A 25983-nucleotide genomic window follows, 5' to 3' on the forward strand; every position below is an offset into this window, starting at 1 on the left:
TCGAGCCTGATTGGCTGCGAGGAAGGGGAGGGGGCTTCGAGACAACGGGCGCGCGAGGGAAAGGGGGCGGCGGCGGCGGAGGCGCCCCTTCCCGCTCCCCCCACCCACCCTCTCACCGCGTACAGACTCGACGCCTTCCCTCGTTCCTCTCACGCCGCGGGCGCGCGCGCTGACGGCCGCGTCTTTCGGTTCCCCCCTCCCCGCTTTTTCTCCCGTCCCCCTCCCTTTTAACCCTTTCCCTTCCTTTCTTTAGCTCTGCCCGCTTTTTCCCCCCCCGCCCACCGCCCGCTGCTCTTTTCCCCATCCTTTCCTCATCCGGCTCGTCGGTCGGTCAGTCGGGAAGGCAGAGCTCGGCCGTGAGGCGGTTTCTGAGGAGGCTCGCTCTGCAGAACAGCCTCTGGGGGCGAGCGAGCGGGCGGGAGCTGGGTGGGTGGGCTGCCTGCCTGCCTGCCTGCCTTTAAAGTCGAGGGGGGAGGGCGGCATTAATTGCTCGCTTCTCAACGAGGGCAAGTCGCCCCTCCCTCCTTCCCCCCTCCCCAACTTTCGCGGTTTGGGTTGTGGACTCGCGGAAAGCTCCCCCCCCCCAACCTCAAAGCGCGCGCGAGGAGGGCGGGGCAGATTCCGTCCACACGTCTACGCCCCCCCCTTTGTTTTCAGCCGTACTTCGCAATTTCTCCCAATTATTGATCATGATCACCGGAAATAATCGGGCAGGGTACTAAGGAGGGCGGGGAGGGGAGGGGGGAAAAACACCCCCACCCCCAATCTTTGTTCTTCGGATTTGCAAAGCGGTGGTTTAGCCCTCTTCGTTTTGCTGTAACTTCTCCCCTTCCCCCCTCTCCCACCCCACCCCCCCGTTTGAGGCCCCCCCTAGTTTATTTTTATTAACCTCTTTCCCTAATAATCCAGGGAGGGGTCGGAAGACCGACGCATCTCTTTCTCTCTCCCCCCCTCGACCCCCCACCCCTAAATCCAAAGTGCTGTTCACAGGAGGAGGAACGAGTCGGAAAGAAGCAACCAGGTTAGTCATTCGTGTAAAAGCCGTGCTGCCGACGTGATATTGGCTTCTGACTCATTTTCTGTGTTCAAGATGGGGAACGCACGTGCATATTTTATTTTATAATTCTTTGTCTGAACGCAGGATGCTCCGGCGTTTGTGTCGACGTGCAAAAGCTACCGTGTGGGGAGTATAGTGTATTTTTGGCTTGTGTCATCTTAAAGCCCTTTCTGTTGGACCTTTAAAAAAACATACCTGTTTTTTAAAGAACGGACGAACGGTAGCTTGGATAGAAAATACAATATCCCTGCAGACTTGTGTGCTAACGTCCGTTTTGTAGTAATTATTCTGCTTATTCCGTATAAGCAAACTCTGTGCCTGAAACAATGACCTTTGCTTTTCTTGGGGGCTTAACAGTTTTACACATTAATTTGGCTTCACTTCGTTTCTGTATGACAGTAGTTCCGTTTAAGACGTGGGTGTTGAATGCAAGTTTTTACTAAAGCCAAGGCACAGATTTTGTCTTTTTAACTGTATCAAAAATGTAAAGCTCTGTTAGGCCAGTTTCTTTCCCCCTTTGAAGTTGCCTTAGGTTACACAGGGCTTTAGTAATTTGAGAATTTAACCATGTAGTTTGTCTTCTGTTGTACACCACTGTGTTAAGCTTTAAGTGTAGTAAACTAACCTGGATCTTTTCATTCTTTTTTTCCTAGATATTGCTGGTGCCAGGTGCAGCTTTTTAAGGGGCCCAGTTCTGAGGGAGCAGAAACACAAGAGGAGTTTACTGTACTTTGAATCCTCAGAATCTAAGATTCTTTTTTATCAACCTTCATTAGAGGGAGGAGGAATATAAAATCTGTCCCCCCACATTTCTTTACTCTTCAGAGCAGTAGTTAGGCATCACTCATTGGGGTACCAGGATAATACAGTTCACATGACAGCTTCTTTCTTATGGAGGCTCTGTGACCAAACCAAGCTTGAAGAGCTAAAAGGCACTGAGAGGACTTGATTACCTCCCTGGGGTGGGGTGGGGAGAAAGAAAGAAGGTCCCAAGAAAAGCCTCTTTGCATTGAAGGAAGATTGAAGCAACAGTCTCTGGATATTGCTGCTCTTCCCACCCCCAAGCGTTGGGTAAGTTACACTACCATTTTTCACTTATTCATTCACTCTGTTCTGTTTCACTCCACCTCCACTCTACTATGTGGTGAAGAGACGTGCCTCAATATGGTGAGCGTGGTGGTGGTGAGGAAGCAGGGATGACTGTGTGTGTTAGTGTAAAACATTGAAAAGAGGGTTTGTATCTCTTGCCTTGTGCATTACAAGTTTGGGGTTTATGTGCTGTTCATGTGGAAATAGCTGGCACCTGCAAAAAGGAATGCAGACTTAATGGGTGTGCAGAGACTTGGTATCATCTCATAAGGGGATGACTCTTAGTATAATGGTACAAAAAATAAGGATGAGTTGTACAAGTGAGTGGGAAAAAATCACACACACACCAAATGCATGGGAGGACACACAAAATGAGTTGGAAGATTAAGCAATGTTTTATGGTTCTGCAGTTGGACAAACACAGTAGCTGAAACAGTCCTTTCTCTCCAGACTGGTGTCTTTTGCAAATAAAAAAGGGATGCAGAGTAGTGGTGGTATTGACGTACGGATGCTTTCAAAGAAGTGTGTAGTTTATCACCTGGCTGCAGTGGCTGTTTCTATAATGGAGAGAGGATGAACAGCCAGAATATGCAGCTGTATGCAGGCTTCCCAGGTTGTGTTAACGCTTGCTCAATTTCAAATTGTGCTTCATTTTATGCTTTTAATACCTTGTGAGCCACTTTGGAAGGCATATTCCTGAAAGGAGCCTGTAATTAATGAAAGGAAAATCAAATATTTTTTATGTTTTAAGAACCAAAATTTGCTTATACAGATGATGGAGCAGAGTTTTCAACCAATGGGGTTTACAGTATCTGAGATGTGGTTTGGAATTGTATTTGTTTCATTGGGGTAATTCAGAGGCAATACCAAACCATGATTTGGCATTATATGAACAAGCCTGGCTGGGCCCTCAGGCATGTGGACTTTGGTTTATTCTGCTGGATAAGCGTAAATAATTTGCTGGTTTGGGATGAGGTGGCAAACTATGGGTTACCTCATACCTTATTCTGCTGGATAAGCGTAAATAATTTGCTGGTTTGGGATGAGGTGGCAAACTATGGGTTACCTCATACTAGGAAAGAAGGTTATAAATTGCTGTGCAGAAGGCACTGGAGATGGGAGGTGGAGTTTGTGAGCCTGAGGGACCAGCCAGACTCACGCACGTAATGCCAAGCCATGTTTTGGTGTTATGTCTCAACCAACTCTTTACATGTAAGTTTTTACCTAAGTTTATTGAAATTCTGCACTTGTCCGTTCTTCCTCTGGATCTTCTCATTTTGGAGTAGTATTTTAGCTAAATTATTTTTACATTTACACAACTGGGCTGTAATTTAAATGAATATGTTGTAAGGAACATTAATTCCATTATGTGGCAATTGACATTTTGGGTCTTGTCCACTGCGTGGTGGTTAGTGGGATTCAATCAGGCTGACTTCTATCCCCAGCCCATATAGGAAGGGTTGCTCCTGCCTAGGGGCCAAACTACATGTCACATTTGTCATGTAGTTGGTCCTTGAGTGCAAGCTTTTTCTTCTAGAAATTGCTAGTGTTCACCCCCATTCCAAATTGAGAATATGACATTAAGGAGCTTTAACCCTTTGCTATGGTCATGGTACAGATTAGCTCACACCATCTTCAGATCAGGGCCCCAGTAGAGGTCAATGGATTAAATTCTCCTGAACTCATGGCAGGATCCTTGTCCAGATTGCCCCTGCCCACGCTGGTAATATGTGAAGGAAAAGTCTTGTGCCCAAGACTTGAAAATCAAGTCTGGTTTGGCTTTAATCATTGTGGCTGAAGATTTTCCTGAAGAAAGTATGTATCATGGAATAAACAATTTAGCTTTTTAAAGTAATTTTAAAAATAATTTTCTAGTTTCACACCAAGAAACAAAATCCAGTGCCAGAGATTTAAGGGGTAGGGCCACCCAGACAAGGGCCATTCAGTCCTGCCATTGAATTCTATGGGATGTAGTAAACAATTTTGGACACAGTTGAATCGATGCGCTGTGGTCAACAGAACAGGTTCCCCGCCCCCACTCCAGTGGTATCCTTGAGTGCATCACTTTACATGGGCCATAGTTCTATGGTAGAGCTCCTACTTTGCGTACTGACTGTCCTAGGTTCAATCATTTGCTTCTCCACAAATGCAGGTGATCAAAAAGATCTTTGCCAAAGCCCTCAGCACTTCTTCAGCAGCAGCTCCAAACCAAGTGTGCGTAACGGCTCAAGGCCCATCCCATTTCTAGGACTAAGTAGCCACAGGCAGATCTTACAGTCTCTGAATGCTCCCTTTTGTATATGCGCCATTATTGGACTCCATATACTCCAGTTCCGCTGCTTAGAGACTTTAATTTGTATACCTACCTAAATTGTTTCTCTTGCTTCCTCTCCCTATTAAATAAATCTCAGCTCTTACTGCTCCCATCCTCTTAAATTGTGCACTGGTTGTTTCCCTACTTACTTTCAGAAAGCCTGGGGGCTGGAGATACTGCACACTATTTAGGTGGGCTCTGGTGTTCATACCTTCGTCAATCTCATTACTGTTTGAACCCAAGTTTCATAGTTCCCTCCACAAAAAGGGATTGCTGGTAGCAGTGCATTTTTCATAACAAAATGGGGTGCTGGTATTCATATATTGATAAAAGTGCCGTGGGCGCCAGCACAAAATGGCTGCCATATGCAGCAAAAAAAAAAAAAAAGAATACTGTTGCAAAAAAAGCGCTTCTGGTAGAGAAATCAGGGGTTATGCTTAATTCACCCATATAGGTGACTGGCTGTCATTCATTCCCATGGACACTCAAGGATAATATTGCAACAGAGACAAAACCTCTCTACAAACCCAGACGATTGGGCTGAATTTCATCCACAATACCCCATTGTAGTTACACAAAGTCTCTGCAGAGACCCATTGCCCCATCACCAGAGTCTCATGTTCTTATGGCTATGCAATGTATACTATGCCTGCTGTGATGGATGTTGTGCACTAGTGTTGTACAGTGGTGCCCCGCAAGACGAATGCCTCGCAAGATGGAAAACTCGCTAGACGAAAGAGTTTTCCGTTTTGGAGGTGCTTCGCAAAACGAATCTCCTATGGGCTTGCTTCGCAAGACGAAAATGTCTTGCGAGTTCCTGTGGGTTTTTTCCCCTCCCCCCCCCCTTTTCTAAGCCGATAAGCCGCTAATAGCGCTAATCCGCTAATCCGCCAATGGGCTTGATTCGCAAGACGAAAAAACCGCTAGACGAAGAGACTCGCAGAACGGATTCTTTTCGTCTTGCGAGGCACCACTGTACAGTAGTTTATATTGACTAATTCAGGATGCATTCTAGTGATAAAACATTCTTTCTTACTTTGATAATAGTCTCTTGCAGTCTACAAGACAGCATTAAAACATGTTTGTTTAAGCAAGCCTATCCAGACATGTAAGAAGTTAAATGTGTTTTAATCTGTTTTTTGTTGATTCTAGTTAGGTTTGTTTTAAGTTTTTCTAAAACACCTGTTTTTAACTGTCTTTTATTGATATTTTAAATTGATATTTTTTGTAAACCACTTTGAGGTTTTGTTACAATCAAGTGGTTTACAAATTTTGTTAAAGAATAAAATAGTGCTATGCAATGAGGTTAGGTAAAGGCTACTGTAGATTATTGTTTTCTTAAAAGGATATTCATGCCATTTTGCTTCCCCCTTCCCCCTCAGTGGAAAGGAAAGATACAAAATATACATGGAAACTCACAAAAATAAATAAATTACTATATGCAGTTCGAGTACATGCTTGTGAATCCTGGAACTGGGTCTGTCTCAAGTAGCAGGCAAAGAACTAATGCTGATTTTTCTCCTCACCCATCCCCCCTATTTTTCCACAGACAATGAAGGAATAGGTCACAATCACAAATGACATGCCTTAGATCTCATACCAAGTGGTGTACATTTTATAAATTGCCTTCAGGTCTAGTGGTGAAAAACATCTGGAAACATCTTACTCATTTTTATTGCCTGGCATAGAAAAGGAATACTTGATTTTATTTTGTTTGGTAAAAAAATTACAGCTTATGGCTGCTGCATGTTAAGGTTGAGAAACAATACTATGTGATTGAAAAATTGCTGCAAGAGAGCTCCATATAAAATCTGTTTGGTTGCATTCTTGCTGCAAAATCTCATACTGCAGACAGAAGAACTTAGGTCAGAACAACAGTTCCTGCGTGTAGAGGGTGGTATATAAATTCATTAAATAATGATAACAGTTCCTTCTGTTCTTGTCAGTTAAAAGGAGACAGGAAAATGGCTTGATGGTCCACGGAGACTAGGTTCTCCAATGTTTGCACCATTGTTGTCTTAAAGCAGACCAATTATATGAGGATAGGCTTGAAAATGTTTCTTGTATATAAAAAGCAGATTTACAGGTCTTTAGCTACTCTTAAGATGGCCATTTTGATGTATTTAACGCTCACCTTATAAGGACTAGACTGCAAGAGATAACTGCCTTATCCAGTGCAGTCAAAATTCCACAATAGTGCTCTTATTGGCTTGTGACAGCAATAAGCCAGGCTTTTTAGAGACCAGGTGACCATTTGTGTTGTGATCTTTTGATAGCGAACTGCTTTTTATGTTCACATTCAGCTTTGTACTCCAAGCACGAGATCACAGCCTTAAACTCTTTAATCCAGAGAATACATAACACTCACTGACCTGAACTTTCAACAACTAATGTGACTTTGAATTTGTGCAGTACCTATAAAAAGGTCTGAAAAGTGGGAGTGGAGTCACTATTTAGCTAGTTGGATTATTATTGTGGAATAACTAATAACTAATTCTTCAGTAGGTGTCAATAGTGCGACCTAGGTGTGTATTAACCTCTGAAGACAACTTTGGGTTTGGTCCCCATACGTTTCTGCTAAACACATCAGTATAGTGAGCAGCATTTTTTGCATGAAGATTATATCTGGAAAGTGTTGTATGCAAATGCAAGAAGGTATCTCTCCCACCTTTTTAATGTTTAAACCAGCTTAAACTCAACCAAGCAAGAACAGACCAGCCTTAAAACCTCCTGAGTCATCTTAACTACAGTTGCAGGAAAGTGTGGCAATGTCAGTGTGAGGCATGGTGTCTGCAACTATGAGTGTATTTAAACAGACCCTTAAGGTGACACAAGTTTCTCGTTAAGGACAAATCAAGAGAGACTTTGTGAGTGACTTTATTCATTTTAAGTAGCTGAGGCTTGTAGTAGGGTGGGAGGCATGGCAAAATTAACTACACTTTGCTTCTACAGTGGAACCTCGTGTTATGTACTATCCCCCTTGTGAACACTGTGGGTTACGAGCTCTGCTAACCCAGAAGTAGATGCTCCCGGTCGCGGCCTTTGCCCCGGGATGCGAGCAGAAGTCGTGTGTCAGCAGCAGCAGGAGGTGCCATTAGTGAAAGCGTGCCTCATGTTATGAGCGGTTTCGGGTTACAAACGGACCTCTGGAATGGATTAAATTCGTAACCGGAGGTACCACTGTATTATTTAGTTAGAAATGAAACCACTTTGTGTTGAAAACTCATTATATATATCAGGGGTGGGGACTGAATCTGGCCAGCGGTCCAGGTCATTATTTCCCCTCCCCATGCGGATAAAATTTAGTAAGGGGACAGAGCCATTCACACAGCAAACACTTGACATCACGGTGATGCCGGGTAACTTTTTATTACCTGCAGGGGCCTTCAAAAGCCCATTTAAAAGTGCTGTTTTTGCCCTGCATTTTTAATAGGGCTTTGTGCCTGGACACCCTTTTTATATTGAGCTGGGCTTTCATCTGCCCCATGCCTGGTGCCTCATATGACAACCGATGTAGGGCAACTGGACATGACTTGGCTGAAATGGTGAAGCTTGGTAGATCTAATTAGGTCCCAGGGCTGGCAGTCCCCCATCATATATTTTATCATGATAATGTTTATACCAAACTTGCAAGTTAGGCTATTTTTATTATTATTATCCCCTTTTAGTTCCTGTTTATTGCTTTCCTGGTTTGCCCAATAGTGCAGCAAGTGTGTTAGGCATACAGTGTGATCCATGATTGGGGAAACCCCTAGCCTGTGGGCTAAATAAGGTCAAGCAGGTGTCCTAATCTGGTGTGTGGAGTTGTTTCTCCCAAACCATCCTCCCCTGGCCATAATACCATATACAATATCAGGTGGGAGGCAGGTGAAGGTGTGGCCCTCACTTGGAAGCTCATTTCCAAGTGACTTCTATTAGGAACACACTTCAGAGGTGTAAAAAACTCCCGTGCATGTCAGCGGAGCACATGCAAGCCTGCTTTGCCTCTTTTTGTGAGGCATTTTGTCTTTATGATGTTTGGGGGATACTTCTGGGTTTCAATGTACAGTGGTACCTCGGGTTAAATACTTAATTCGTTCCAGAGGTCTGTTCTTAACCTGAAACTGTTCTTAACCTGAAGCACCACTTTAGCTAATGGGGCCTCCTGCTGCCGCTGCGCCACCGGAGCATGATTTCTGTTCTCATCCTGAAGCAAAGTTCTTAACCCGAGGTACTATTTCTGGGTTAGCAGAGTCTGTAACCTGAAGCGTATATAACCCAAGGTACCACTGTACGTGCACATTATTCAGACATGCCTAAATTAGTCATTAGCTATAATCTGACATTATTATCCACCTGTCAAACTTGGCCTGCAGGGTTTGGGCAGATAAAGATCTTGGCACACCAGAGAGAAAAGGCTTCCCACTGCCGGAGTAGTTCATTGTTGCCCCAGAAGATGGTTTGATGAGCTTTGGGGAGGTACTGGCACTGCACTGTTCAGTGGCTTGAATGAAGCAGTGGAGGAACAGGTGGGCAGACAAATAAGGAATAGAAACTCTTCTGTTATGAGCTGTTCTCAGCACACACTCACAAGAGATTTAGGATTTTTTGCTGGAGTCCGTGTGTGTGTTCATTATGAATATGTGTTCCTACCTGTAACTTCATGCCCAGCAAGAGGTTCGCACATCAGAGGAATAAAGAAAGACTGGTTTATTGCATGAAATAAAAGGAGCATACATGAAATTAAAAAAGCCTCTGGCTGATGAACATCTTACACCCTTTTAAAATGTGTTCATGGGATGGGGGTTATTGGGTTTTTTGTAATTTTTTTTATCAGGTATTTTGTGTTTTTATATTTTTATGTTGAGAACATCCTCGAGATCTACGAATAAAGGATGGCATACAAATTTAATAGTTATAATTATAATAATGGATGCTGCTTCGGGCAGCAAGGCGACATATAAGTGAGTAGCAAATCATACAGTACATACCCACCTTGATCTTAAAGAGTAAAAAAAATCCCTAACCGCACAAAAGCCTGAAGAATAGGCACAGCAATTTGCCACAAACTCACATTAAAAGTAGAGAGGAAAAGGGGAAGGTTTCCCTAAGAGGAACCCAACTCAGGAATGAGAGATCTGTACCTTTTGCATGAGAGTTGAGCTCTCCCCATTGATTTACTGTACCAGCAAGGCTACAGCATCTCTCTCACTTGTTTCTTGGTCCATGGTCAGGTGATGCATGAAGCTGGTCCTTGAGAGTAAAGTCACAGTCCCATTAGAGCCTGTGAGCTACCCAGCAATTGCAAATCTGGAAATTTAAGTACAGTTTTCTACCAATGCACCCTTATGGAGAGGGGAGGGGTCTTTCTGGATGAGTATTCCTTTGTACCATTGTTTACTTACTACAAGTTCCTGTCTGTCTATCATTTTGTTTACCTTACCCATTTTGAAATCTAAAGGTCATGATCCTCCTGCAAAACAACTGGTTATCTTGCATGTTTCCTCAACCATTTTTTTCCTGTTTGCTTTTTATTAGTTTTCTTACTTGATGAACAAACACACACAGTAAAATAGTAAAATGACAAAAACAACCAAAATGGAATACACACACACACACACACACACACACACACACAACCATAAATCCATAAGTTCCTACATACGGATTTATGTCACCATATTCTTTAATCCCAATTCCTTTTGTTCTCTAATAGACTTTCGTCTGCCTCAACCCTGGTCTATTTTGTCTATTTGTTAAACTGCTCCTTTTATCCTTCCTTCATTTCCACAGTTTTCCACGTACCATACTTGTAATCCATGTTGTGATTTGTGAAAATTAATCAAAGCAAATCCAGGTTTTGACTTGGGGACACTGGTTTTTTTTAGATAATCTCTGTAAATTTCCCATTCCTTTTGGAATTTTTGATTAGGCTGTCTCCTAATCGCAACCGTCATTTTTGCTAGTTTGAGATAATCAAATAATTTATCCTTCCATTCCTTTTTTGTTGGTATAATTTCACTTTTCCAATTTCTAGCTATTAATATTCTTTCTGCCGTTGTTGCATATAAGAATATTCTCTTTTTTTCATTTGGGATATCTGAATCTAAAATGCCCCAAAGGAAAGCTTCTGATTTCTTTATAAAGATTTGCCTAAACTTTTTTTTTAGCTCCTCATATATAATATCCCAGAAGTTCTTAAATTTTTTGCAACCCCATCACATGTGAAACAGTGTCCCTTCTGCCTGTTTACACCTCCAGCAAGTATTAGATTTTGCGCGCATGCGCAAGCGGCGAAACCCGGAAGCAACCCTTTCCAGTACTTCCGGGTCTCCGCAAAACGTAACCTGAAAGAACATAACATGAGGTATGACTGTACCTTATATAGCTTCCTTATAGCATGTTTCCTCAATCATGACCTTTTGGAGGAAGATGCAATTGTCCATGCAAAACCTGATAGTTCCTTACAGGAGGTGATCATTAAACTTTGGTGGTGAGATGGAATTAATGAACTGATTTTTACATTAAGAATTAGGAGATCAGGATATGTACTCATGCCTTCCAGGTCATGTTTAAGATAAAGGTAGCTCATAATGGGGCTCTCTCTTTATATCCACAGAAAAAGTTCAGATTCACACCCATTGTTACACTTGCTGCTCCCCTTATGCTACAGGAAACACACACGAGTGCACTATTACATGCTGGTATGTATGCAGCAAACACTCCTCGTGTGTGTATGTGTGTGTGTGCGCGCGCACACACACACACACACACACAGTAGCAGTAACTATGCATGAATGCATGCAGCAGGAGCACATATGTTATCCTCTTGTACACATGGGATGTTGCTCCCATTTGGCCTAATTTCATACAGGTGGAGGAGCCTGGAAAGGGCAAGGGGGAAGCAAAAATGGAAGGAGGAGCAGGAAGCCCTCTGGCAAGAACAATCAGTCACTTTCTCTAGCATATTGTTAGGCAGGTAGGAAGGAAGAATGTGGGCTAAGCAGGGAGAAAGTGAGCTAACCTTGCCCCAATGTTGGCTCTGGCTTCTCCCACCATCAACATGCGACCCTTGATAGAGCAGGAACAGGGAACTTTTTTTCCTAACTATTGACCTTCAGTACTATAGTCTGCCCAAGTCATTGCTGGGTCATTTTCTCTTGGAGAAACAGGTTTCACTTGGTCTCAGTCTGACATTCAGACATGTTGCATAATTTGCCCTTAGATCAGTAGACAGTGATTAAAATGAGCATCGAAACTTGTAACTTTAGGAATCCACAGTGGATTTGCAAACCAGTGAAAGCGACAGGCCTGCATTATATTGGATTTAAGAAATACAACACATAATTTAAACATTCCAAATGAGGAATTGGTTGGCAGGGAGAGGAAATGTATGATCCTTGGACCTCAGTACAGAAACTCAGCCATTTTCTTTAGAGCTTTCTTTGCCAAATTATACCTCTCATCAAGTTGAGTCTTCGTGTCAGATTTCATACCAATATGACAAACTGTATTTGATTTTTAAGATTTTTATTATAAAACCTAAGAGTGTTGAAAAGCCAATACATCTTAAACTATAGGGCAACTTCCACAGTTCTGTAATAAAACCCACTTTCAGGTTTCTGACTTTTGTCACACTCCAGCATGACCAAGAAAGGGTGCCTGTGGTGGGGCTGTACAGATAGGGGTACAGCTCATTCTTGTTGCCCCACTTTCTGTGTTGAAATGAAAATGTCTGACTGCCAGTCAGGTGTCCTTTCATTATATGGGCCCTTTCACCACCCTACCCCCACCTTAGTATTAAATCCTTGAGATATTTCATACTCGGTTTTGGCATGTATGGTTTATGGAAATGATTAAATTCTCCTTAGGAACAGGGATCCTCCCTCCCCCTATGGTATTTGAGATTATCAGTGAAGGCATTTTTAGTAGTGTTACTAATCTTCCTGATGTTGCCATATTTTGCTGTAGAACTAAGTAAATATGTGTTGCTTGCCAATCTTAAAGCAACCAAACAGCCTAAGTAGGCCCTGGATCCTAAAAGGATACTGTCAAACATTATTTATATATGAAAAATAAGTGATTGATGAAACAGTTGTATCAAAGACAGTTTAGTTAAATGTTTCAGCTTTCATCTTCCTCAGTAACACAGTTGGGATTTCAAATAGATGCTGTAAGCCAAGGTGACAGTTTTAAGAACACTCAGGATGTAATCATTCTGAGGAGTGTGGCATGTGCAAAATTGAAGTCTAGATTGAAATGGATTGAGATTAAATTGATCACATGCATTACTCGTATACAAATAAATAGTAGTAAATGAGAAAGATAGAAACCTTTTTGTGTGCTAAATTTCTTTCTTTAATTTTCTAGACATTCCTTTCAAAGGAGACCTGACGTCTGTGGGACTAGTTCAAGATGTGTAGTTCGGTTGCTCCCAGGCTCTGGTTTTTAACGGATCGTCGTATTAGGGAAGACTACCCTCAACAACAAATCCTGAGAGCACTCAAGGCCAAATGTTGTGAAGAGGACCTGGACTTCCGAGCTTTGGTGATGGATGAAGTGGTCCTGACCATTGAGCAAGGAAACCTTGGTAAGAATACAGGTTGTATGGAAAGGTGACAGTTGGGAGGACATGGTGTATCATGCAAGTATGCCTCTGGATGCCACCTGCTGGTAATTACAATTGTGAAGAGTGAGATGGCACTCAGGTCCTGTTTTCAGACCTCGTGGGGATCTGGTTGGCCACTGTGAGAACAAGATACAGTGGTACCTCAGGTTAAGTACTTAATTCGTTCCGGAGGTCCATTCTTAACCTAAAACTGTTCTTAACCTGAAGCACCACGTTAGCTAATGGGGCCTCCTGCTGCTGCTGCGCTGCCATCCTGAAGCTGTTCTCATCCTGAAGCAAATTTCTTAACCCGAGGTAATATTTATGGGTTAGTGGAGTCTGTAACCTGAAGCGTATGTAACCTGAAGTGTATGTAACCCGAGGTACCACTGTACTAGACTAGATGGGCCATTGGCCTGATCTTTGAGGCACTAATGCCTTTGCCTGTGAGCTGTTAAATTATAAATGCCAAAAAGCAAAACTGAGAAAAGTTTGTGTTTCATTTCAAATTGTGTTGTCGTATTTTTCTGCCTGAGTGCTGTTTCAAGGCTGAGCGTCAACTCTTTAAAAATTAGTGGCTTAAGCACAGCCTCCTTTGCCAATGCTTTGGGGGTTTAAGAGAGATTATTTGCCCCAATCTGCCATGTGTATAGTCAGGTTGTCAAGTGCTCTAGAGGCCCTCTGAGTACTGAGTGTTGGGTGGAAGCAGTCGCAGAGATTAAAGCTTCACTCACTGCAAAGGCTTTGCATGTACTCCCTGATATTGCTACACATTAATTTTAAAATTGAGGCTGAGACATAGACTTCCATGCGACTCTACACCAGGGTGGATTGTGTCCCTTTTTCCATTGCTGCACCTGCAGAATTCTTAGTAGCAGATACAAATTTGCTGGAACTAGATCATGCCACCATTGTCTACAGAGACTTTCACAGTACAAATAACTTAGGTTTCCAATTCTGTTCTGACTCCTGGGATTCTTATGGCAACATTTCCAAAGTCCATGGGCATGGCTCTACTCCAGCCCAATTGTTTTATGAGAAAGGACGAGGACTTTACTATGCAGACCTTCAGCTTGGATATGAACTTCAACTCTGACTTCTTTATACGTAACACAGCAGGGTTGGGCAGCCACAGGGGCCTCCCTGTCAGCCCCACAGCATCATTACTTGTCTCACCTCTCCTCTACTACAGTTAGGCTTGCAAAAACCCTTCTGTTTGAGAAAATATGAGGTTTGGGGTTGTTGTTTTTTGCAAGCCTAATTGCCATAGGGCTAATCAGGAAGGGGGGTTGCAGTTGATGAGGGAAGTGTTAAACTCTCCCTGCAAACCCCCTCCTCACTGAAAATGCCTTCCTTGCTGCAATTTGGGTTGGAAGAAGTAAGTTTAATTGTTTGTGGGTAGGTAGGTTTGTAATTCAAACACAGTTTGTGGTTCACATGATGATGTCCTCCTTTGGAGATGTGGTGTCTTGTTTCTGTTACCCTGAGCAATTGGAAGGGACATCAGGATTACCCCTGTACCCCTTTCCCTTCATCATGTTCCTGAAGAAATCAGGAAGATCATGCTCCCCAGAGGGGCCTAGGCCACCAACTGCTGTGAGCAACTTTGTGATCCACTGTTCCACACAGCTTTAAAATGGGAGTAGGCATCTACAAAATATAGTGGTACCTCAGGTTACATACACTTCAGGTTACAGACTCCACTAACCCAGAAATATTACCTCGGGTTAAGAACTTTGCTTCAGGATAAGAACAGAAATCATGCAGCAGCAGGAGGCCCCATTAGCTAAAGTGGTGCTTCAGGTTAAGAACAGTTTCAGGTTAAGAATGGACCTCCGGAATGAATTAAGTTCTTAACCCGAGGTATCGCTGTAATAAAATAGTAATATTGGAAAGAAGCTTTTATTACAGGACCACTTAGATACATGCAGAGCTTATTTGCTAAAAATGGTTTTGTGGATGAAATGACATAATTGGGGAGTGGCTTTGTAAAGATGGTGCCATTGTAGGACAATTGTAAATAAGAGGCTTGCATTTGATTCCTGCATTACGGGGGTTGGACTAGATGACCCTTGGGTCCCTTCCAACTCTACGATTCTTTGTACAAAGTAAATAGGCCTTTGCTATGTGAACCTGGAGCTGAGCAGCTGGCCCTTTACAGCCGTTGCAGTTGCATGGCAAATTGTCACCACCTGGGGATATGTCAAGTCAGTCACTGCAATGAAGAATGTGCTTGTGGCAAGGTTGCTTAGACAGGGGAGGATAAAGGACAGCTGAAGAGGAAGAAGAATCTTGTGTGACAGGCTTGCCAGATTACAAAATGGATGCATGGCTAATGAATTGAACCTGGAGCTCTGGAATGAAGTGGAGAAGACAGTTGGGAGATGGTCTTCCATAATTGTATTCTCCATATAATCTCTACTGCCTAATCGGTTTTACTATATTTTAAATGTGTGTTGAATTTTAGAAAATATTAAATACACATGTATTTGTGGCTGTAGTGGCCAGGGATTGTTCCTGTGCTTGTCTCTCCTACAGGGAGATTTGATGTTTGTGCATAGAACTGCATTCAAAACTCCCATTGTTCTAGGCACATTTTGCAACAGAGAATTTGATTAGTGAGAGCAGTTTCTGAGCTTTGGGCACAGTGCTGCACCTAAAATTTCAGATTAAAACTGCCTCCCCACTTCCAGCTACTCTCTGAAGATTGGAGAAGGGACCCTCTTAAGAATATTAGTGGGGTGGGCAGGAGAAGGGCTAGACCATATGAAAAGTGATATAATATTTTAGCTGTAGTTCATTCATTTTCAGCTTTGTATTCTTATTATTAAAAAGTGCGCCTAGACATTTTGTTGTTGCACCCATGACCTAGGTTTAATGTGCCATTTAGCTCCTAGCTTTCATATCTCTGTTTCTAACACTGGCATGGAATGGTCACAGCTGTGGTGTGGCAGGAGGGCAGGCATTACAATTGATGCACCTTGGAGTAATTCAAGTCTGCTATGCAAGCAAAACAGGACAATTTCAGTTTTACTGTTAATATAGCAAAGAGTTCACCACCTCAAATCTTCTTGCAGCAGTATAGTATAGATGGTCCTGCATGATGTTATCTGGCCATCTTGTACAATCTCATACTAATTTTTTTGTCAGTGAAATACAGTAAAAGTAATCTGCCAAAGGTTTGTTTGAGAGAACAAGTTTGTATGTCTGACTCAAGTGAGTTTTATGAATGAGTAGAGAGTTGAATTTACGTTTCTCTGGTCTAAGTCAAAACAGTCTATCTGTCAAACCAAACGTGACACTCTCAAGGCAGAGGCCAGAGCTTAGTGATTGAGTTTCCTGTTTCAGTCCCTGGCATCTTGCATTAAATTATCTCAGGAAGCAGAGCTATATGTTCAAATTTCTAGAGGTTGCTATGTGAACCTGTGAGCTTGCTATGTGCACCTTGCTCAAGAAGTGGGTATTTGCAGCTGCACAATATCTTCTGGATCCAGGGGAGGGTCTCTTAAGGTGGGGACACACACCGCAATCTCTTTCATGGTGACAGGCACGATTATCAGACCCTCTCCCTCCAAGATGCATTTTGATCTATTTCAATCCAGCTTTATTCCCGCTTTTGGCACCAATATAGCTTTGGTTACTCCAATTGATGACTTGTATCAAGGGAGAGATGAGGGAGGTGCAACCCTATTAATCCTGCTCTTTCTCTCAGCAGCTTTTGATAACATTGACTATGGTCTTTTTCTGGAGTGACTCTGCAGGTTGTGGGTTGGGGCTTTGATAACACAGTGGTTTTGCTTCTGCCTTCTTGGTCATTTTCATAGAGTAGCAGTGGGTAATATTTGATTGACCCCATTGCTGGGTCCTTTGAAACATTGTAAGGCTCTATCCTGCCTCCCATGCTGTTTGACAACTATATGAAGTTGTTGGGGGCAGCTATTGGGGTTTTACAGGCCAGTGCCATCACTGGCCTACCTCTCTATACCATCCAATCTATATGAAATTTGGCGTTGGTGTTGAACCAGTGCCTGGAGGCAATAATTTTATTGAATTTAACTTTTTTTTTTAAGTAGTAGTGTTACTATTATTTACCATCTTGATTGTTTATGTGATTCTTTGATATTGTTTTGTTTTGATATAAATCACTTTGAGGTCATGATTTGACAAAAAGCTGTATGTAAGAATGCTAAATATTTATTTATTTAGCAGCTACCTACCTACCTAAGAGCACATCACCTCCAGTATTTCTGCACCTATCATAAAATTATTTTATTATTTATCTTTGGGTGCAGTTCCTTTTAAATATTGTTAATGGGAATATTTTTGGGGATCCAAACACAGACTTTGAAGCTGAAATTAATAGTTTTTAATATTTGATTCCAAACAAATCTAGTTATAGGGGTAGGTAACCTGTGGCTCTCTAAATGTTGTTGGTATCCAGCACCCAGAATCCTTGATGCTGACTGAGGCTAATAGGAGTTGGCATCCACCATCTGGAGAGACAAAAGCTAGCAACTCTGTTTCAGTATAAACACAGGACCACCAATAGTGGTCAAAACACTTTTGTTTCCACACTTCCAGCAATAAATCGAGTTTTATTGATTGTTTAAATATTAATCTGTAAATTGCTTTGAGGTTTGTTTGTTTTACAATCAAGCAGTATATAAATTTTATGAAATAAATAAATTGTATTTATTTTCATTGTGATAACATCTTAAATCAGTTTTCCTCTAGTGTAGAATCTATTCTATATTTATTAATTTCCCCGATAAATAATTCCATTATCCCCTGGAAATTTCTCTTGTGCCTTTTGTTGTCCACTTTTTCAAATATGCTGGGCAACTTGTTTTTTTACATACAACAGCAAGTGATATTTGAAAAGTGCTTTCTTTGGATTATGACAAAGATGCATTTAAAACATATTGACTCTTAGTTTTCGTATTACGTTACTTCTAATAAAGTTTGATTCATAAATACTTTTAATTGTGATCTTATTTCTCCCATTTTCTGTTGAAAGGATTTTATTTGTTCTTTTATCCAGTCTTTATATAAATAATAAAGGTGATTGTACTGGACAAAATACTTTCCTGTACAGGCAATGGCCAATTTAGTCGTGTCCAAATTTCTCGCAATCATGCGCACATGGCATCAAACCTTGAAATAGCCCCTAAACGTTATAAAGATGTCACAAAAAGGGGCAGGGGGCAGAGGGGGCTTACACACAAAGTTAAGGGAGCGATCCTGAGCACAAGAAACTAGTATAAATTACCTCAGCTTCTATTAAGTCGACATATAGTATGTCAGATCCAGAGTTCATTCAGGATTCTTTGGTGGAGAGAAATGCTATCTAGGCTAGGTCCATTCTGGTGAAATGGGGAAAAAACTACAGGAGAGCCAGCTTAGCCAGCATCACCATGGGAACTGTGGCCTTCTGTTGATGCACAGAGAGCGTTTTTGGGCCCCGTAATCAGATGCAAAGGAATTGTGAGGCTGCTCACATATAGCCCATGGGTAGCATCTTGCAATCACAAGCACAGGAATGCAAACAAACGAGATAAAGTGCACATGGTGTTCCCAGTAGTGCCTAGTGCAGCAGCCAGTCAACACATGACGTGTATTCAGTTACACCAATTTCCCAGCTACAGGTACCAACCAAGCAACACAACACGACCAGGGAAGGACCAGGTCACAGAGATCACCATCACACCCTGCTCCTTGCGGCACACACACCTTGCAAACGCCCACGCAGGCTATTGTAGGCCCCCACCCACCCAAAAACATGCATACGCAGGGAGATGTGACTGGGCAGTTACCAAAAGTACCCCAGAGCCAAAAGTACCCAGAGCCAAAGGCACAGCAGAAGCCACAATAGGCCAGGAAGCACGTGTGTACCTTGCAACGGGCGGGCGGGGGGGGGGGGTTGGTGGTAGGAGCATCCCTGAGGATGTCACAGCAGTGGTAGCACCTGCTGTTGTCTTCCCCATCCCACTCAGGCAGCCTCTATACTGTGTGCATCTGATCAGAAACGTGGGGGGCAATTCCTGAGTCCCCACAACAGCCATGTCCTGGCAGATACAGAAGACACTGACAGAAGGTCTCCAGCTTACCACAGGTGGCAGCAACACCCCTATTCATAAGCTTTGAACACCATGTTCAGACTTCACCATTGCCTGTAACTGCATTGCCACCTCCCAGAGTGTGCACCACAGTTGAGGCCGTGGCAGCATCCTACCAAAGATCTCCAGCTTTGCAACACTCGTCTCTTGATTGAGCACACATCACTGCCACTGTCGGAGGATGAACCATCTGCCTGCCATAGCCCTGAAACCGAGCTCTTTACAAGAAGACTGGGAAGTAGGCAATGTTACACTGAGCTCTAAAAAGGGATCGGACTTTCAAGGAAGGGACACAGGGGACTGAACGTCTTTTGTTGATAGGTTGCTGATGGAGATAATTGTGTGGTGATTGATGGAAGCCGGGCATAAATCTTGGTTATTGAATTTGCTCTAGAGATAAGAATGAACAGAGGGGATTAACCTCTGATGCTATGAAAAAGCTGTTTTTACGTATGGAGATGATGAAGAAGAAGAGTTTGGATTTGATATCCCGCCTTTCACTCCCTTTAAGGAGTCTCAAAGCGGCTAACATTCTCCTTTCCCTTCTTCTCCCACAACAAACACTCTGTGAGGTGAGTGGGGCTGAGAGACTTCAAAGAAGTGTGACTGGCCCAAGGTCACCCAGCAGCTGCATGTGGAGGAGCGGGGAATCGAACCCGGTTCACCAGATTACGAGTCCACTGCTCTTAACCACTACACCACACTGGAGAAGTCGGCTCCTGGGAACCCTGATGGGGGTGAACAACATCAACATCTTGCCCAAAAGCCACGTTAAGAGCCTGGATGGGAACGGGATCTGCAAATGTATCCCTTTCTCTAATTATCTCTTCCTGCTGGGACGTGGGGTCAATTACCCCAGAGCTATGGAACTTTATTCCAACACATGATCGTGGCAGCAAGACTTTGATATGTGCAAAGATGGAAAGACTCATATTCACGAACAGTGGAAGGATGGTTGTTAACATTACTGGACTTAGCCAAGATGGCGAAACTGACATGTTTAATCAGAGAAAAAAGACTTCTAACACATTGGATTGAAAACCTCTTACAGATTTTTTGCACGATAAAATGAACTAATGGAATTTGGGCTTGAAGACTGAAGATAATGTTGGTTTATAGAAAGTGGTTTTGTTAGGTGTAATACTGGAATGGATGAGTTGAATAATGTTTACGAATAGTTGATAGACTAATCAGAAGTTATTTATTTTTCTTTCCTTCTCCCGTTGTTTCTTCTCTTTTTCTTTTATCTCTCCCTCCCCCTTTTGTGGTTTGTGTTTTTATATAACTTTCTAAAATCAATTAGAAAAAATAATTTTGTGGGATCTCTTTGTTTCTGAATCTGAAACTAATTTATATTTGGCCTGCTTCAGTTACTAAAATGTATTTTCAGGACACAAAAGCCAAAAAGAATGGATTACAGCTAATGAGGAATTTTGCCATAGAACTCAATAGGGCATTGATTCAATTCAGTGCTGATTCCCAAGTTGGCCTTAGCCTGAGAGGTCTCATGTTTTTAATCATGGTGTTAAAATGACCACTTTGAAACAATACAAAGCCATGTAGCCCTTAGTGCACCCTCAGATTTTTATTTTTAGCACAGCAACATATTGCTGTAAACTCCAGTTTCTTGTGGCCTTGCCCGTCCCCTGCACAGAACTGGCTGTCAAGTGCTTTTAAACCATTCTTTAAGATTATTGCTGCTCTTTCATTCTGAAGTGCTTAAAAGTATTTCCAGAGTATTAGAAATACATATTTGTTAAAGAGTTAATGTGTGTCTAGAAGACTGATAGAGGGAAACTTCTCTTCCTCTTTTTTATAACTCAAGAACTCAGGGCTATTTAATGAAGCTGATAGCGGGAGAATCAAGACAGACAAAAGGAAGTAATACTTCACTCGGTGCATGTTAATTTAACATGCAACCCTGAAGAGAGACTGAAAATGCCCCATATTAGCTATTCAGTTGGGTTTCTACTCCTGCCTTTTTTTAAAAAAAAACTCCTGTCACAGGTCAGGCGCTAGATTCTATGAGGATCTGAAAGTAAGCAAATCTTTTGAATTGGAGGAAGTAAGAGGTCTATTCTCAACTGCTAAGCTGGATTCTTCTTTTGCCCCAACAAACTTTTGCCCCAACAAATCTGAGGTCAATTTGTAGGATTGTCTATCTATTTACCTACCAGGACTTCACCATAAGCAGCAACCTCCATCAGCACTGAGTTGGACAGGCTTCTTGGCAAGGCAGCTACAGTGATGGTTCATCACTCCAAAAGGGAGAATGTAATGCTAACGGCCAATAGCAAGATGAAGGTCTACCAGGCTTGTGTGTTGAGCACACTGCTTTCTGGTAGTGAGACATGGGCAACTTACGCCCACCAGGAGCAACACCTCAGCGCTTTCCACATGAACTGCATCAGGAAGATTTTGGGTGTCACCTGGCAAGACAGACTCAAACAAAGATATGCTCTCCCAAGCCCACATTTCCATCATGTCTGCACTCCTGTCTCAGTAACATCAGGCAGCTAATTGCTTGGAGTTAATTACATTGGCTGCACGTATAATTGCTTTTACAGAATTAAGGCCTAGCATTTTACTCTCTTCCTTTCTGGATGGCTGCTGTAAGAAATTACCTTTGGAACAGCATTTCTGTGTCTTTGTAAAATGGTTATAGATGACATTGTTCACCACATTACTCAATGTCCTCTGTAGAAAGATCCTTGTGAAAAATATCCGTCTTAGTTTACCTGCTGGGATTTTTTTGTTACCTCAAGTAAGTTTGTGTGCTTTTTGCTGTGGGAAAATAAAAATTAAGTTACCATGTGTGTTTCTTTATTTGAGTTGGCTCCCAGGAAATTAAGAAACACATTTGTGACTCAACTCTGAATGTCTTTTTTTTCTTTGTTATGGCTTAGAGCTAAACAAATAAAATTGTTTCTACAAACTGCAAACTAGCGTGTCTGGGAAACAGCTAGATAGAATTTGGAGGCACTAAATCTGAAAATTCTTATGTGGACAAAAGGTGTGCAAACACACAATCAATGACCTGCATATGTAGTAATGCCATAGTGTGGATGCAGCCTACAAAAGAAACAAAATTGATTAAAACGTTAAAAATATTTTTAAAATTCTACATGTAAAAAATCAACAGCAGAGGAATTTTGTGCATATTGTCAATTTTAATCAAGTCTCTGTGTGGCTTGAAATGTAGCTTCTATCTGTACCTCTGCTTATAGCAATGGTAGTCTGGTGATTGACAGCTGCTTCTAATAGACAAACTGAAATAAACGTTCATTTTTTCCAAAATGGCAGATTCTGTTTTTCATCTGGGGGAGTTGTCTTGTATTTTTAGAAATAGAAGCTAATCACTAGTGTATCTCAGTAGAGGTGACTCAATTTTACTGCTACTTGGACTATATTTCTGAAACTACCAAAAGGCAGTAACCTAAGTCGATTCATGTAAACGGATTAACCCTGACTAACTTCAGATTTATGCTGCAAATGTGACATTATGCTAAATTATCAGTGTTAACAGTTACATTTCTGAAATTCCGTGGAAGATGTAAGTGGCTTTTCCATTTCCTTTCAATGCAATATTGTGCAAATTTGCACAACCTTGATTGCATAAAATAACTTGATATTGATGAGATGGCCAAACCAATGTTCAGACTGTAGACAACAAAAACTAACAAGCACTTTGTCTGAATGCTGCTTAAACAAAGGGATGATTTTTTTCTGTGACTCTTTAGAGATGTGGTAGTGGTAGCTACTTCCCCCAATGCTTTTGAGGGTTTTTTCTGGGAGTTCATTTCGCTGCAGTACATGCAGAGTTGAGAATGGTCTTGGAAATATTGCGGGTATTACTTGAGATTTAGGAGAGGATGCATGGCAGACTAGACACCCTTGATAACACCAGTCATCTTTCTGTCAAATTGGAACAATCCTCTAGCACGTGTAAGAGATCATGATAGGCTCCTTCACTGGAATCTAGTTTGTAAATACCGTATTTTTCACACCATAGGGCGCACCGGACCATAGGGCGCACCCAGTTTTTTGGGGGGGAAATAAAGGGGGAAAATTATTTTCCCCCCAGGCGCGGGGCTGGGGCGGGGGAAGCTTCCCCCGACCCCAGCCCCCAAACAGGCAGCTCTCTGCAAGCCGTGGGAGCGCTCCCACTGCTTGCGGAGAGGTCCGCGAAGCCTGGGCGCGCTGATCTCAGCGCGCGCAGGCTTCAGCATGCAGGCAAGTCTCCGCAAGCAGCGGGACCGCTCCCGCTGCTTGCGGAGAGATCCGCGAAGCCTGGGCGCGCTGAGCTCAGCGCGCGCAGGCTTCGGCATGCAGGCAAGTCTCCGCAAGCAGCGGGACCGCTCCCGCTGTTTGCGGAGAGGTCCGCGAAGCCTGGGCGCGCTGAGCTCAGCGCCCGCAGGCTTCGGCATGCAGGCAAGTCTCCGCAAGCAGCGGGACCGCTCCCGCTGCTTGCGGAGAGATCCGCGAAGCCTGGGCGCGCTGAGCTCAGCGCGCGCAGGCTTCGGCATGCAGGCAAGTCTCCGCAAGCAGCGGGACCGCTCCCGCTGCTTGCGGAGAGATCCGCGAAGCCTGGGCGCGCTGAGCTCAGCGCGCGCAGGCTTCAGCATGCAGGCAAGTCTCCGCAAGCAGCGGGACCGCTCCCGCTGCTTGCGGAGAGATCCGCGAAGCCTGGGCGCGCTGATCTCAGCGCGCGCAGGCTTCGGCATGCAGGCAAGTCTCCGCAAGCAGCGGGACCGCTCCTGCTGCTTGCGGAGAGATCCGCGAAGCCTGGGCGCGCTGATCTCAGCGCGCGCAGGCTTCGGCATGCAGGCAAGTCTCCGCAAGCAGCGGGACCGCTCCCGCTGTTTGCGGAGAGGTCCGCGAAGCCTGGGCGCGCTGATCTCAGCGTGCGCAGGCTTCGGCATGCAGGCAAGTCTCCGCAAGCAGCGGGACCGCTCCCGCTGCTTGCGGAGAGATCCGCGAAGCCTGGGCGCGCTGAGCTCAGCGCGCGCAGGCTTCCGCATGCTGGCAACTCTCCGCAAGCAGCAGGACCGCTCCCGCTGTTTGCGGAGAGATCCGCGAACCCTGGGCGCGCTGAGCTCAGCGCGCGCAGGCCTGAGCATGCAGGCAACTCTCCGCAAGCACGGGAGCCCAGCGCTGGGCTCCCGCTGCTTGCAGAGAGGTGTGCGAAGCCTGGAGAGCGTGAGGGGTCGGTGCGCACCGACCCCTCTCACTCTCCAGGCTTCAGTGAAAGCCTGCATTCGCACCATAGGACGCACACACATTTTCCCTTCATTTTTGGAGGGGAAAAAGTGCGTCCTATGGTGCAAAAAATACGGTACCCTGTTTTGGTTAGTGACAGTGCTTGAGAATTTGATCTGAAATTATGTGCATCTCTCTTTGTAACCACACTTCTTTACAAGCACAAGTCAGCTGCAATGCGGCAGTGCTCGCTTGCAGCTAATGAAGTGTGCTGCAGCAGTGTCTTGTCGTCTACTGCTCTTTCTATAAAATTATGAGGTCAGGATTGGGGAAGGGGAAGGGACAGCACAGCACAGCACAGCACATGAACTTGCTTAGTTTACTGCCTTCCGTAAATGTGGAGGTTGAAAAATGTCCAGTGGGGGCAGGGCAGGCAGCATCCTAAGCCATGCACAGCTAAGGTTGCTAAGGCATTTTATACTCCAGCTACATACTCAGGTTTGAAAGGTATCTTAGGTGCCAAGAGAACAGGAGAAACCAGAAGAAATTATTCCAGGTTGCTGGGGGGGGGGGGCAGGGAGCAGTCATTGTGCATATCACCCCCTCTTGAGTACAAGCAGGGCACTAAATTAAGGGAGCTTCCCAAATTTTTCCTGCCTGAGAGCAGGTAACAGGCTTGATTGGAGTGCCTACTGCAGCTTATTAAAAAAATATACATTTTAAAACATTTTGTGTTTAGTTTTCTATTGCCTTTTCCTTAGCTCCAGGGAGCTGGGGGGGCGGAATCCCCCACAAGAAAAAGGAGAATGCCTTGCATGGCACCATTGTTATTTTTCCTTTCCCCTATGACTGGAGGAAGCACTTGGAGGAGGCATAAGTTAAATTGCCAAGGCTGATTTCTTCCTCTCTCCCTCATTTCCTAGGAACAACCAGTCACAGGCTCCTCCCCATGGGGAAGGTGTATTCCTGAGACACATATCAAACACCAAATCAGCCTCGTTTTTCTCCCCACACTTCCACTAGGGCTTGGGAACACATAGTTCAAAATGGCAGATGTTCTTCTCTGTTGAGGGCAGAGAAGGAGAAGGCAGCTGGGATGGCTTTGTTTCCCTGTCACTTCATCAGCTTCACAGAACCTTGATGATGGGACCCAGGGATTCTGTAGTGGCAATCCCGTATGTGCAGTTGAATAGCTAACCTTTTGTTGGACTCCAGCAGTCAGTGATGATGGGAGTTGTAGTTCCACAACTTTGGCAGGCCCACAGGTTAGCCATTCCTGTTCTAGGGGCTGAGGCATGTGTGTTAGCCCCAATGTTGCTGAGCCACTTCTTTCTGAAATGATTCATATAATGTAAGGTGTGTGTCCCCTCTCTTTTTTTAATGGATTGTTCCTTACAGGGGATTTAAAGTCAAAGTGGCCTCCCAGGCTAGCAATATTGTTTTCTTTCTCCCCTGCTGTCTTTAAAAAAAAAGAAGAAGAAAAATGATCTGGCCCTTTTGTTAAGGAATCTGATCCAAAATAAGGCACAAACCAATTCTCAGTCATGCATGGAGTTATGTTGAGTTGCAGGTTGGTTTTGCTGCAAGACAGTTAATATGACTACCTCTCTGGAAACTCAAA

The 25983-nt window shown here is 43.5% G+C and overlaps 1 protein-coding gene across 21 annotated transcripts in view; it reads left to right on the forward strand.

Moving 5' to 3' along the window:
- The first annotated feature begins 274 nt into the window (after positions 1-274).
- The window catches only part of RIMKLB (ribosomal modification protein rimK like family member B), a 46662-nt gene continuing 20953 nt past the window's right edge, over positions 275-25983 (forward strand). For all 21 annotated transcript variants that reach the window (XR_008328275.1, XR_008328277.1, XR_008328273.1 and 18 more), the window contains exons 1-3: positions 275-1021; positions 1711-2128; positions 12810-13029. Coding sequence is in view for 1 of the 21 variants with exons in the window: in XM_053371967.1 (XP_053227942.1) it covers positions 12855-13029 (175 nt within the window). In the remaining 20 variants the exon portion in view is untranslated. The remainder of the gene's footprint in view (positions 1022-1710; positions 2129-12809; positions 13030-25983) is intronic.

The sequence above is a fragment of the Podarcis raffonei genome, chromosome 17, assembly GCF_027172205.1.
Source record: "Podarcis raffonei isolate rPodRaf1 chromosome 17, rPodRaf1.pri, whole genome shotgun sequence".
In the NCBI taxonomy this organism is placed as follows: domain Eukaryota; kingdom Metazoa; phylum Chordata; class Lepidosauria; order Squamata; family Lacertidae; genus Podarcis; species Podarcis raffonei.